This window comes from Microcaecilia unicolor, chromosome 2, assembly GCF_901765095.1.
Source record: "Microcaecilia unicolor chromosome 2, aMicUni1.1, whole genome shotgun sequence".
Taxonomy (NCBI): Eukaryota; Metazoa; Chordata; class Amphibia; order Gymnophiona; family Siphonopidae; genus Microcaecilia; species Microcaecilia unicolor.
The window spans coordinates 183,934,660-183,948,273 of record NC_044032.1 but is presented as its reverse complement, the minus strand read 5'-3'; the positions used below and the strand labels follow the sequence as shown (position 1 = coordinate 183,948,273).

Here is a 13,614-nt window from a genome sequence, read left to right as displayed (position 1 = left end):
GGATGTTTCTTGCCGGGGGGGGGGGGGGGGATAAACTTTTGGTGAAAAAGTAGAGGATCTTGTTGACCAGGTCAAGAATCACAATGATGCTATGGATTCTCTCTCCCGCTGGGCGTCTTCTGCTACTACCTCCTCATCAAGGAGGTTTTTTGGAGGGAAGAGGAGTGCTTCCTATTTCTATGCTAGGCGTAGGTACACTCCTGCTTCTCGGCAGCCTGCCCAGGCCACTGTGGCTTCCCAGCAAAAGCAAGGTGACGGGCTTTTGACTGACTCCAGTTCAGCATTGCCTCAGTAAACGTGTCCGTACCGGACGACTTGCCGGTTGGGGGGAGGTTAATGTTTTTTCACCAAAGGTGGCCTCTCATAACGTCCGACCGGTGGGTTCTTCAAATTGTCCGGTTAGGGTACACCCTCAATCTGGAATCCAAGCCTCCAAATTACCCACCGGGAGCTCAGTCCTACAGGTCCCAGCACAAGCAGGTACTTCCAGAGGAACTCTCCGCCCTTCTAAAGGCCCAAGCAGTCGAACCCGTTCCACCAGGGGAAGAAGGGCTGGGATTCTATTCCAGGTACTTCCTAGTGCAAAAGAAAACAGGGGCACTGAATTTCTTTTTCGAGAAAAGTTCAGGATGGTTTCCCTGGGCACCCTTCTTCCCATGATTCAGGAAAACGACTGGCTATGCTCTCTGGACTTAAAGGATGCTTACACACACATCTCGATAAGTCCAGCTCGCAGTAAGTATCTTCGATTTTGGCTGGGAACACAGCTCTTTCAGTACCGTGTACTGCCTTTTGGCCTGGTGTCTGCGCCCAGAGTGTTTACAAAATGCCTAGTTGTAGTCGCAGTGTCACTATGCAGGCTGGGAGTGCATGTGTTTCCTTATCTCGATGATTGGCTGGTGAAGAGTACCTCCAAGGAAGGTGCTCTGGAGTTCATGCGAATGACTATTCGGATGCTGGAGATACTGGGGTTCGTCATCAATTATCCCAAGTCCCATCTCACCCCAGTCCAAAAATTGGAATTCATTGGAGCTCTGCTAGACACTCAGACAGATCGAGCTTATCTTCCTGCGGCAAGGGCGGACAACCTTCTGTCCCTGATGTCCATGGTTCGAGCGTCTCAGCAGATCACGGCTTGGCAGATGTTGAGACTTCTGGGGCACATGCCTTCCACAGTTCATGTAACGCACATGGCACGCCTACATATGAGATCAGCTCAGTGGACCCTAGCTTCCCAGTGGTTTCAAGCTGCGGGGGATCTAGAGGATGTAATCCAACTGTCCACCGAATTTCGAAATTCTCTTCTGTGGTGGACGATGCGATCCAATTTGACCATGGGGCGACCATTTCAAGTTCCTCAGCAATGAAAAGTGCTGACGACGGATGCATCTCTCCTGGGGTGGGGGGCTCATGTAGATGGGCTCCACACTCAGGGATCCTGGTCCTTTCAGGAAAGAGGTCTGCAGATCAACCTCCTGGAATTAAGAGTGATCTGGAACGCTCTAAAGGCTTTCAGAGATTGGCTGTCCAACTGAGTAATCTTAATTCAGACAGATAATCAGGTTGCCATGTTTTATACCAACAAGCAGGGGGGCGCCAGATCTCACCCTCTGTGTCAGGAAGCTGTCCAGATGTGGCTTTGTGCTCGCTGTCATGGCATGTTTCTCCAAGCCACTTATCTGGCAGGCATAAACAACAGTCTGGCCGACAGGTTGAGGAGGCTAATGCAACCTCACGAGTGGTCACTGAACATGGGTGTAGTCCGCGGGATCTTCTGAGCGTGGGGCACCCTCTCGGTGGATCTTTTTGCCACTCACATCAATCACAAGGTCCCTCAGTTCTGTTCCAGGCTTTAGGCCCACGACAGACTAGCATCAGATGCCTTTCTCATGCATTGGGGGACAGGCCTTCTGTATGCGCATCCTCCCATATCTCTAGTATGACTTTGCTGAAACTCAAGCAAGACTGCGGAACCATGATCTTGATTGCACCTTTGTGGCCGCATCAGATTTGGTTCCCTCTTCTTCTGGAGTTGTCCTCCGAAGAACCGTGGAGAGTGGAGTGTTTTCCAACCCTCATCACTCAGAACGAGGGGTCGTTTCTACATCCCAGCCTCCAGTCTCTGGCTCTCACGGCCTGGATGTTGAGAGCTTAGAATTCGCCTCCTTGGGTCTTTCAGAGGGTGTCTCCCGAGTCTTGCTTGTTTCCAGAAAAGATTCCATGAAGAAGTGTTACTTTTTCAAATGGAGGTTTGCTGTCTGGTGTGACAGCAAGGCCCTAGATCCTCTTTCTTGTCCTACACAGACCCTGCTTGAATACCTTCTACACTTGTCAGAGTCTGGTCTCAAGACCAACTCCGTAAGAGTTCACCTTAGTGTGATTAGTGCTTATCATTGCTGTGTAGAGGGTAAGCCTATCTCTGGACAGGCTTTAGTTGTTCGCTTCATGAGAGGTTTGCTTTTGCCTAAGCTCTCTTTCAGACCTCCACCAGTGTCATGGGATCTCAACGTCGTTCTCACCCAGCTGATGAAAGCTTCTTTTGAGCCACTGAATTCCTGCCATCTGAAGTACTTGACCTGGAAGGTCATTTTCTTGGTGGCTGTTACTTCAGCTCGTAGGGTCAGTGAGCTTCAGGCCTTAGTAGTACATGCACCTTATATAAAATTTCATCACAACAGAGTAGTCCTCCGCACGCACCCTAAGTTCCTGCCAAAGGTGGTGTCGGAGTTCCATCTGAACCAGTCAGTTGTCTTGCCAATATTCTTTCCCCGTCCTCATACCCGCCCTGGCGAAAGCAGTTTGCACACTTTGGACTGCAAGAGAGCATTGGCCTAGTGGTTAGTGCAGTGGACTTTGATCCTGGGGAACTGAGTTCGATTCCCACTGCAGCTCCTTGTGACTCTGGGCAAGTCACTTAACCCTCCATTGCCCCTGGTAGAAAATAAGTACCTGAATATATGTAAACCGCTTTGAATGTAGTTGCAAAAAAAAACCTCAGAAAGGCGGTATATCAAGTCCCATTTCCCTTTCCCCTTTCCCTTTACGTGGATCGGACAAAGCCCTTTAGACAGTCCGCCCAGTTGTTTGTTTCTTTTGATCCCAACAGGAGGGGAGTTGCCATTGGAAAACGCACAATCTCAAATTGGCTAGCAGATTGCATTTCCTTCACTTATGCCCAAGCTGGGTTTACTCTAGAGGGCCATGTCACGGCTCATAATGTCAGAGCTATGACTGTGTCAGTGGCTCACGTAAAGTCAGCCTCCATTGAAGAGATTTGCAAGGCTGCAATGTGGTCATCAGTCCACACATTCACATCTCACTACTGCCTTCAGCAGGATACCCGACGCGACAGTTGGTTTGGGCAGTCAGTGCTGCAGAATCTGTTCAGGGTTTAGAATCCAACTCCACCCCCCTAGACCCATTTTTGTTTTGTTCCAGGCTGCACTCTCAGTTAGTTGTTTATGGTTTCAGGTCAATCTAAGTTATGTCCTTGCTGTTGCGACGCCCAATTGACCAATGTTCGTTGTTTTGAGTGAGCCTGGTTGCTAGGGATACCCCACATGTGAGAATAAGCAGCCTGCTTGTCCTCGGAGAAAGCAAAGATACTTAGCTGTAGCAGGTATTCTCTGAGGTATTCTCACAAACCCGCCCACCTCCCCTTTGGAGTTGTTTTTTTGTTTCTTTTTATGCTTTTTGATTTAACTGACGAACGCATTCACGCGATGGGCGGGAAATCGGTCCGCGCATGCGCGGTGCTTGCTGCAAGCTTGCCAAAAGACTCTGGTAAAACGTTTTTTGTATTTTGCTTGCAAAATACCAATTCCTGTGCCGACATGGACGTTGACCCACATGTGAGAACAGTCAGCCTGCTGTCCACGGAGAATACCTGCTACAGGTAAGTATCTTCGCTTTCCTGGATGATGGAAAAATTACTTGTAATGTTGAGAGTTCCTGAGTTTTGGAATAACTAGAGTACCTGACTCAATTCTGCTTGTGACTGGAAAAAACAAAACTGTTTACCTCTGAATGGTGTTTTTCATAGCAGGATTTATCAGCCGCACAATCCCTCACCTTCCCAAGAATTATATCCCTTCTTGAGCTATGGAGCAAAATGAGAGACTGAGGAGACCACTACATGTGGGAAGGGTACACATACTCATTTAGATCCTAGTATTGGGAAAGCTTTTCCGTCTTGGATAATGTAATTCAATTACTTGCCTGATTGAGCCTTTTCTGTGTAGAAAACACCATTTTTAGATACAAAACTTTTGTTTTGGCCTTCAGCTTGTGGTTTATTTAAAATATTTAACTGCCTTCCTCCTGCACACTCAGGTGGTTTCTTACAAGTTTGGGCTTTCAACTGAATCTGAATTGGCCCTAACAGCACTAAAGTGTCATGAGCCTTCATTTGCAGAGATCTTGGTTTGGGATTGGTTTTCCCACCGTTACTCCAGGCGTCTTTAAATGCTGTGCTTGTATCATCCCTGACACCAACTAGCCCAAGAAGCCATACTCAGGAATTAGATCTGGTTCTTCCACAGAGCAGCTCACAACACTGCTACCTGCCATTGAATTGGCCCTCTTAGGAAGAGCAGAATGCATTTTATTTATTTATTTATTTTTGGGTGAGGGGGGGGGGGGTGCTCTAATCCTATCCCCAGCTATGTTTTCTGATCACAACCCGCCCCAGGTCTGCTTCAACCACAGCATCTCTTCTTCCCTTACCTACCGTTCCATAGCCCTCCCCCCTCCATAACATCCAGCATCTCGTTAGTGTTTCCCAGAAAATTTTGCTAGCCGGGTGACTTGAAGGAGTCCTATAAATTATTATAAAATTTTCTTTGTTAGCTGGATGGTCATCAAAATCACTTAGGTAGTACATGCATTCGAAGAGTCTTGGAGAGAACACTGCTTTTCTTCCCTACCTCTCAACTCCCCTCCCTCACACTCATGATGTCCAGCATTTTTGTGCTTCCCTATGTCCAAAACCCCCTCCCTCCACATAATGTCCAGTATTTCTCTCCTTCTCTACCTCTCAACCCCCTTGCCTTTCACATGGTGTCGAGACTCTCTCTCTTTTCTTACCTTCCTCCCTGACACTACATGGCAGCACAGGCATCGGGGGCCAGCCAGCCCAGGACATTGAGCATCTGTTCATGCTCAATACCTGCTGGGTCTTGCTTCTTCTGAACTTCCTGTTTCAGAAGGGACGAAAGTCAGCAGGCCATGATGTTCATGATGCCGGTTGTGGTGCTTTTGCTGGTCTGCCAGTTGTCATTGCCACAGAGGAGGGGGAGGTAAGGAAGGAAACCCATTGCTGGGAGGGGAGAGATGAAAACTTGGGGGTGCCGTGGCACCCATGGTTTCTCCCCGTTCTAGCTTCTATGAATCCTGTCACTATTCTTACAAACCTTTGTGTTATAAGGTGTAGTTTGATAATTTATCATTTTCTTTTCAAATTTAGAGTTTAGGTGCTGGTCAGAAAAAAACTCATCCTTCACCTCAAGCTTCCCAAGTTAAGGAAACTCAGCCACAACCACGGGAAACTCTTGAATACAAAGCGGCACTTGAGTTGGAAATGTGGAAGGAAGTACAAGAAGACATTTTCGAGAATCAGGTGCCCTAACTTTCCTTTTTTTAAGTAAAGTGGCAAACTTGTTAAGTGTTCATATCTTTTTGTAAGGGAATGGCTTACGTTTAGGTTTTTGTCTTTAATATGACACAGAACATACGCTCGAATCGTCTGATACTCTGGTTATTTTTTTCCTTCTTTCCTGTCATTTTACTGTAGTTTCATTTTCTTTGGCTTACTTGATAAGGCAGTATATCAAGTTAATAAACATAGGTATAATATTGAAAAATAAAGCATACGTAAATGATTATGTAGTAGTGTGAGGGGAACTCAATCAGGATGTGGGTGGCCATAGGGAAGGATCCCCTTGAATTAAAACAGAATGCATACAACAAAACTGTTTTCAAGGCAAGTTTAATTGCACCTAGCCGTAGCAAGATGCAGGTTCAGTACATAATAATCTAAGGAGCCATGTTCAAGTTCATTTCAGATACAGGAGTCTATTTAGCCCATCAGGGAATCATGAGTGCATACGACATTACTCCTGGATATGTTCTGTGCCTAGAATGAGTGCTGGCAGTAGGAATTTGGAAACCAAGGCCAGCTGGGAATCGTGGATCAGGGTTTTACAGAACAGGTACATAGCACAGATAATGACCCAGTGCAGGACCAGCCCAAAAGTAGGGCGGATATACACCATGCTCTCTGGGCTAGTTCCAGCAGGGCCAATTAGACAGGACACACCCAACAGACAGATACAGTAAGGACACACCTATCCCCTGAAGACTCAAAAGAGATGGGAACACAGCTCCCCCAAGAGGAAGGGAGGTTTGTGCACAACATCACGCAGGTCTATGTCAGTGTTTCTTGCTGGTCTTGACAAGTGATGTTAAAGTTCTCCTGTATTTCTCACCATACCATCAACCTACACAAGCAGTTGAATTGGGTCTCTTTGGGTGATACTTTATGTAGTCCTGCTTCTAGGGAGGACTAGTGGATGTCTCAAACCAGTTAGCTTTCTTCAGTCCTTGGCATAATCCTGCTACCTACCTCTTTTTCAGTGTTGGCATCTGTCCAAAAAGGTTGAGAATGGTTACATGTGTTATTGTTTAAAAAGATTTTTCTGAGGACAAGCAGGCTTTCTTATTCTCACATCTGGGTGACTTCATCCGACAGAGCCCAGTTCAGATGTTAACTAGCAAATAAAGTAGAAAATTCTAGCAACATTACTACTACTACTATTTAGCATTTCTATAGCGCTACAAGGCGTACGCAGCGCTGCACAAACATAGAAGAAAGACAGTCCCTGCTCAAAGAGCTTACAATCTAATAGACAAAAAAAAAAAGTAATCAAATCAATTAATGTGAATGGGAAGGAAGAGAGGCGCTGGTGCCTCTTAGTTTTTCTGTGGAGCTGAGAGGACACTTTCTCCTGTTCTGTCCCTCACGCTCGTTCTTGTGAGTGTCTTCCTGTGCAGGTATTTTTTTTTTTTTTTTTCATTTTCTCTTCATATTTTCTCAAGTTTCTTTTTTTCCCCTCATTCCCTCTATTTTTTTTTTTTTTTAGACATTTTTCGGCTTTTTAAAGTTTCCTTTCTTGTTGAGTGTAGTTGTGTGACTAGGCTGCTGCCCTGTCCTCAATTTGAACACTGCCTCTTTTTTCTTAACTCAAGATTGAGGAGTTTAATTTAGCTGAGACACTTTTTTCGATGTCACAGAAGATCCCCAGTGGCTTCAAGAGGTGCGCCAAGTGTAGACACGTAATTTCTGCCACAGACCTGCACAATTGATGCATGGGTTAGATCATGACCCCTCTGATTATGATCTCTGTTTAAAAATGCAGTTGAGAACTCAACAGGTGTGACTGGAGCTTCTTTTAAGCTCCTGGAAGTCCAGACCATCAACTTCGGCACCGGTGTCATCAACCGCCATGGCTGCTCCAACTTTGGCATCCACTGGTAGTGCACTGGCATTGAGTGGGTCTCCACCTGCCTCGACACCCAGTGCTAGTAGCAGACTCTGGGACTGGCCAGCATTGAACCCACCACCAAGGACGCATTTGGATTTGGCATCGTCCTTGTTGGCACCGGGGGATCAAGGCTCTGTGCATTGGGGGAAGCCCAAGAAGCATAAACATCAGTCTTCCTTGACATATGGTATCTAGAGAACTGGGACAGTTGATCTTCCAATACCCGAGAAGCATTGGTGCCGGGAGCAGCGCTCCCCCCTCCTTAGAAGAGGTGCTGGTGCCCTGGCTCTCATGCCTTTGCCAATGCTCACCTTTGAGTGGTTCCACAGAAAAAAGAGGAGCTGTCTGTTGCTGCAGGGGGCTTCTGCTTTGACATTAAGGGCACTTGTGCCACCAGTGGAACAGCCCAAGGCCCTCTCCAAGGCTCTATCAGTGCCAGATGTCCGAGCAGGCAGTATCGCCTTCTACATCAGGGGAGGAAGCTTTCCTGTGGTCTTAGAGTAGGGTTGCATCTCGAAGGTCCTCAGAGCGTGGACATCATTCCATCAGACCGAGGTTGGTATAGACTCATTCACCTGTTTCAGCGGATGTGCTCACTTGCCTTAGGGGTCAGATACACTTAAAATAGCAAAGCATCTCTAACAGTGGCATTTTTGGTGCCAAGGTGTTTTCATGCAGTATCTCTTGCTGACTATGCCTGATTAAGTCAACACAGAGCTGTTTTTACTCCAGGTACTTGAAATAGCTTTGCTGTTTTAAGTGTATCTGACCCTAGAGGCAGGCAGGCACATTCGCTGAAGCATGGCCCGTGTCAGGTCTTTTGTTTGTTCCATAATATTTATTTATTTTTGGACACTCTCCACGTGGAAGTCAGTGTGTTATCCTCTACTCTTCTGTTTGCTTTGGATTCATGTAGAGGCCATGTCCTGTTTCTTCCTGATTTTGGAGTTCCATCTTAACCATTCAATTGTTCTGCTAACGTTTTTCCCAAAACCTCATGCCCATCCTGGCGAAAGTGTACTGCATACTTTAGACTGCAAGTGAGCCATAGCCTACCTATTTGTTGTCTTATTGTGCTACAAAGCCAGTGTTTCTGGGACGTGGACTTGGGACCAAAGAAAGGAACTGAGAACAAGACAAAGGTCATATCTGATACATGCAAAGTGTGGATTCTTGGAATTTTGGTTTAATTTATGTTTATCATTTTTGGTCAGCTATTTTGTATTTGACATTTGTGTGTGTGACCCAGATATTCTGTTAGCACAAAGTTTCTATGTAGCATTCTGTAGTAATTTAGCTTGTTCATTTTTGCCGATAGTGGAAGGGATATTTGTGAGGGGGAGGGGATATAGGGGTTTGTTGATCCTTGTTCTGTATTGTATGTGATTTATAAAATGATAGTTGTACAGAATACTGTTTTTTTATACTTTAATAAAATTATTTAAATTTAAAATCATAACTGTTCGAGGCTTGTGTGGATGGGATCAGACAGAGCTCATGGTGACTGGGTGGGGATAGGGACAGCGCTCATAGGGACAGGACGGGGACAAACTTTGTCCCTGTGCCATTCTCTACTCTAGAGCTCTGCCTGCGTCTTGGGTCCTGTGCGTGGAACAGGCAGAATTTCTGAGAAATCTATTCTGGAGGTTCTGAATTTCAATCTGAAGACCTAAATTTGGCTACCAGAACATCCCTCATACATTTTCCTTTGTCATTGATACCCACATGTAATAAGACCTCCAGCTCCTCCAGATGTGAGAGGTCTGCTGCTTTCACACCAGGTAGGCCAATGGCCAAGCGATTGTCAAGTCCACCAGCCACCCAGTTATCTACCATTCTTGCAATTCTTTTGAATTCAGATAAATTTTATTTTATTTTTTTTAATTTTCATTTATAATCCAAGTAAATTATACTTGTAACAGAAAATCAATCATCAAATAATTCAGAATTCAAGGAAAATAGTACTTAAAAGAAAATCAATCCTATGATAACCAAACCAGTCCACTAAAAGAAGATGAGACAAGAGATAATGATAAGAAGAAAAAAATAGAACATAGTTCAAAGGAATACTCCATAGAGAGAAGAAATCATATATTCCTGATGAGAAAAGCTGACCAATCAGAATAGAGGTACCTCTTGCCTAGCAGTAGTGCCCTGGCCAGTAGCCATAATCTTATCACTCAAAAATAATGTTAACTGAGATGGGTCAAAAAAAAAATAAGTACAAGATTTTTATATATTTACAAGGAAATTTCAGGAAAAACAACCCTCCTAACGCCAAAACCCTGGTACACATCAAAAGAAACTGTCATCTTCGTTTCTGTGTAGCTTTAGCAACATCAGGGAAAATTTGGGCTTTCAAAGTACAAAAAGTAGACGTATGATACTTAAAATATAATTTTAACAACCAGTCTCTATCATAGTCCAAAGTCAATGTGACCAGTAACGTAGAGGGTATTGCTACTCCTTCTTTAGATGATTCAAGAAAAGCTGTTAAATCCAAACTATCTTCTGAAATCGGGGAAAGAGCATCAGCCCCTTCTCCCGTCTTTTTTCTTAAAAGATGGCAAATAGAAAACTCTTGATTGTTATGTTTCTACTGAGACAGGCAGGGGAATGTCTGGGACTCGCTTCTGATTGGCTTGTCAGGGATTGAAGCAGCAGACGTCAGAAGTCAGACCTTATTTAAACTTACCTCTCCCTACTGTGGATGCTGAAGCGTTTCCTGTCAGCTGAGCTCTGGTTCTCTTACTCTGTCTGTGCTTGTGGCATAGTGTATATTTTGAGGAGTTTCTCTGGCTCTCCTTTTGTTTGTGGTCTCCATGTGTGTGTGTGGTGGTTGTAACCAGCGTGTCCTTGATTGCTTCTCTGCAGTGCAGCTGGCTGTGTCTTCTGCCTCGTTTCTCCCTGCATCTGTTAGGCAGCCTTTCTTGTCCATGGTAAGCTCCGTTCCTACTTTGTTTGTTTAAGTTTCCCTTTACTCAGTGTTAACCTTTTATGTGCAGAGCTTGATATTTGCCTTTACTCAGTATTAACCTTTTATTTGCAGTGCTTGGTAGTTGCCTTCTGTGAGCGCGGCCTCTGTTAGGCAGCCTTTCTCTGGTGTCTGCCTTATCTCTTCTGTACTCTTTTGTACGTGCTTCTTTCCTGCCCTTATTTGAAAGCAGCCTTTTCCTTCAGTCTATTTTTCTCTGTTTAGCCATTCCTGTGGAGCTTCGCTCTTGTAGATTCCGTGTCTGTAGTGTCCCATTCTGTCCCCGGCTTTCCCTTTTTCCCTGTGGGCTTTGCCGTCTGCTACCTCAGTTTCTGTGTATTTTTTGTATTCTCTCCCTCTGGTCGTAGGCTGTATCTGCCAGTTTTGTCCGTCGCCCTTCCCTATGTGTCACTGGTTGGCGCTGTGTGTGTTGCTTGAGCTCCAGTTTCTTCGGGGACTCCTCGTTGTTCTTTTCCCTTCCCTAGTGTATGATTTAGTTTCAATTCGGCCGTGAGGCCCCTACACTCGGACTCTGTACGAGTGGGTTCCGGATTGGCCTTGCGGCCCACCTTAGTAGTCTATCTTCCTTTTCTGATGGTGCTTGTTGATTGTCCTGAGTGTGCGGGGCTTTTGTGGCCTGTGGTATTGCTTAGCGCCTGTTTGGTCTACCCTAGGCCTTGGCCAGGGTCCTTCCTAAGCCTCGGCCTAGGCACAAGGGCTCACGATCAGATTAACAGAGATATTGGTGGTAGTGACTGTGATGGTACTTTCAAAACTTCTAACATATATCTCTTAAATATCTCCTCAGCCGATATCCCTGGAATCTTAGGAAAGTTTATCAAACGTGGATTCCTCCTATAAACTACATTTTCTAAGTTTTCCAGTTTTAAATCAACAGTTGTTATACCTTTGACTAGGGGGGTTGTAAGAGCAGACATAGATTTAGACTCAGTCACCACAGTTTGAACAGTGTTCTGAACCACAGATAGCTGTAATTCTTGTAAATCCACCTTCTGCACCAAAGCAGATAGCTTAGCATGATCAGAAGATTGTTGAAGTGTGAGAGATTGCCCTAATGCCACAATAGTATTCCAAATCTCTTCCAGTGTAAACACAGCAGGTCTTATTGGTGAGAACGACACAATACTTGGCCTGGCTTCAGGCACACAAGGAAGAGAATCGACCCCTTCTTGGGTTGGAGCACTTATCCGTTGTATCTGCCACAAACAGGAAAGCTTACTGCTTCCTTCGAACCACCGTTTCCCAGCTTCAGCTGCAGGGCATCAGGTCGATGGAAGCATTGCCTTTGGGCTCAGTAGAATTCACGAAATGGCCCTTTCCCTCAGACCAGTTGGATCTATCAGCAGGTCTCGTACATCTGGGGACAGCAAAATGCTGCTATCCAAGAGTAGGGAGTCCAACACTTCACTCTTCCACTGCCCCTTCATATTACAATATAAACAAACCAAATTCCATCAATAACCCTTAGTTATGGCAGTATATTCTTTCCAATTAAGCAAAATCACTCTGAGGGCAAGTATAATGAGAAAGTCAAACAACTTTGTTTTCTTAGGATGGATGGGGTTAGTTAAGCCTTTAGATTTGCATATCAATATCTTAAAAGTGAGTGATCCTAGAATTGAAATATTGACAATAGAACTTTCCAGACACGCATCCAATATAAATGTAACAGCGGGCAAGCAAATTCAGTTCTTTTGGATAAAATGGGGCTTTTATAATTTTTAGATTTTTCACTTAAATATACCCACTTTCCTTCCATCCTTCTCCCAAACCTGGCTATTTCTACCAGGAGGCATGAACCACAACTTAGTTCAAGTGCTTGCTACAGGCTTCTGACAAGAAGTAAGAATTGCTGTTTGGATCAGGCCAAAGGTTCATTAAGTCCAGTATCCTGTCTCAAGTAGTGACCAATCCAGATCACAAGTACTTGTCAAGATTCCAAAAAAGTTGATAGATGGGGATACTGTACAACATCGAGGACTCCTTGCTCCAAGGGTCTGTGAACCTTCCCTTCCCTTCCATAATGTCTCCAACTAAAGGAACAGGAGCCAGGTCTGGTGTCCAACTTAGATTTTCAGAAGCACAAAGAGGCAATCAGTAGTCTGCACACAAATGAAGCAGATCAGTAGATGTAGGAGTATGAAATTTATTAAGCACAAGCACTCACCATGGCCACATTTCGCTTTAAAAAGGCTGCATCAGGGTAAAACTGTCAATTCAGACATACAAAATAAATTAAAAGGAACTCAAACAAAGTGCATAAAAGCTTAAGGGTTCTTTTACAAAGGCGTGCTAAAAATATGTGTGCGCTAAACGCTAGACACACCTATATATTTTTATGGGCATCTCTAGCATTTAGCGTGCACTACTAATGCTAACGCACCTTAGTAAAAGACTCCCTTAGTACATAAAGAAAACTATATAACTGATAAAATCATAGAACAGTAAGAAATAATCTACATGTACAAAATCATTAAGCTTACAATTAAATAAAACAGAAAGCATGAAACTGGTATTCAAGTACAGCTGTTGTGTAGCATGGTCTATTTAGACATTGTCTGGTGGAGCAGTGAAAACACTGAAAGCATTTAGGGCCAAGCTGATCTTTCTTATGCACTCCCCAACCAAGTGGGGGACCTACAGGTTCTTTATCCTTATCCCTGGAGAGGTCAAGAGAAGTAAAACACACACACACATGATAAATATATACAAATCAAAGGCCTTTGGGAGAGAGAACTGAGGGTCTTACATAATGACAGTGAGGCTGCTTGGAACTGTCTCTAAATCCGCCAGGTCTTCTGCTCTTTTATTAAGAATGCATTAAGTCATAAATTAACTGGTTACATCACAAATCATGGGACACAAACTTTGAAAAAATCATTGGCTTGATTATATTCTGCTTACATCTGCAAGTTCAGGGTACTTTCCAAAATTGCTAGTGGTTCCAGTAAAGTCTAACATTTATAGAAATGCGGAAATATCATACATTATTCCATGTTACATCTGCATATTTCTCTTTTACTTCCCTATTCCCTTCCAAACATGCGTATTCTTAGTGACTTCCTAGAATCTGAACAA

At 44.4% G+C, this 13,614-nt stretch overlaps 1 protein-coding gene across 1 annotated transcript in view; it reads left to right on the top strand.

The window, feature by feature from the left end:
• CEP120 (centrosomal protein 120) overlaps positions 1 to 13,614 on the top strand; it is a 410,430-nt gene that overhangs the window by 199,581 nt on the left and 197,235 nt on the right. Inside the window, 1 exon segment of the mRNA XM_030193546.1 lies at positions 5,465 to 5,617. Within this exon segment, the coding sequence (XP_030049406.1) occupies positions 5,465 to 5,617 (153 nt within the window).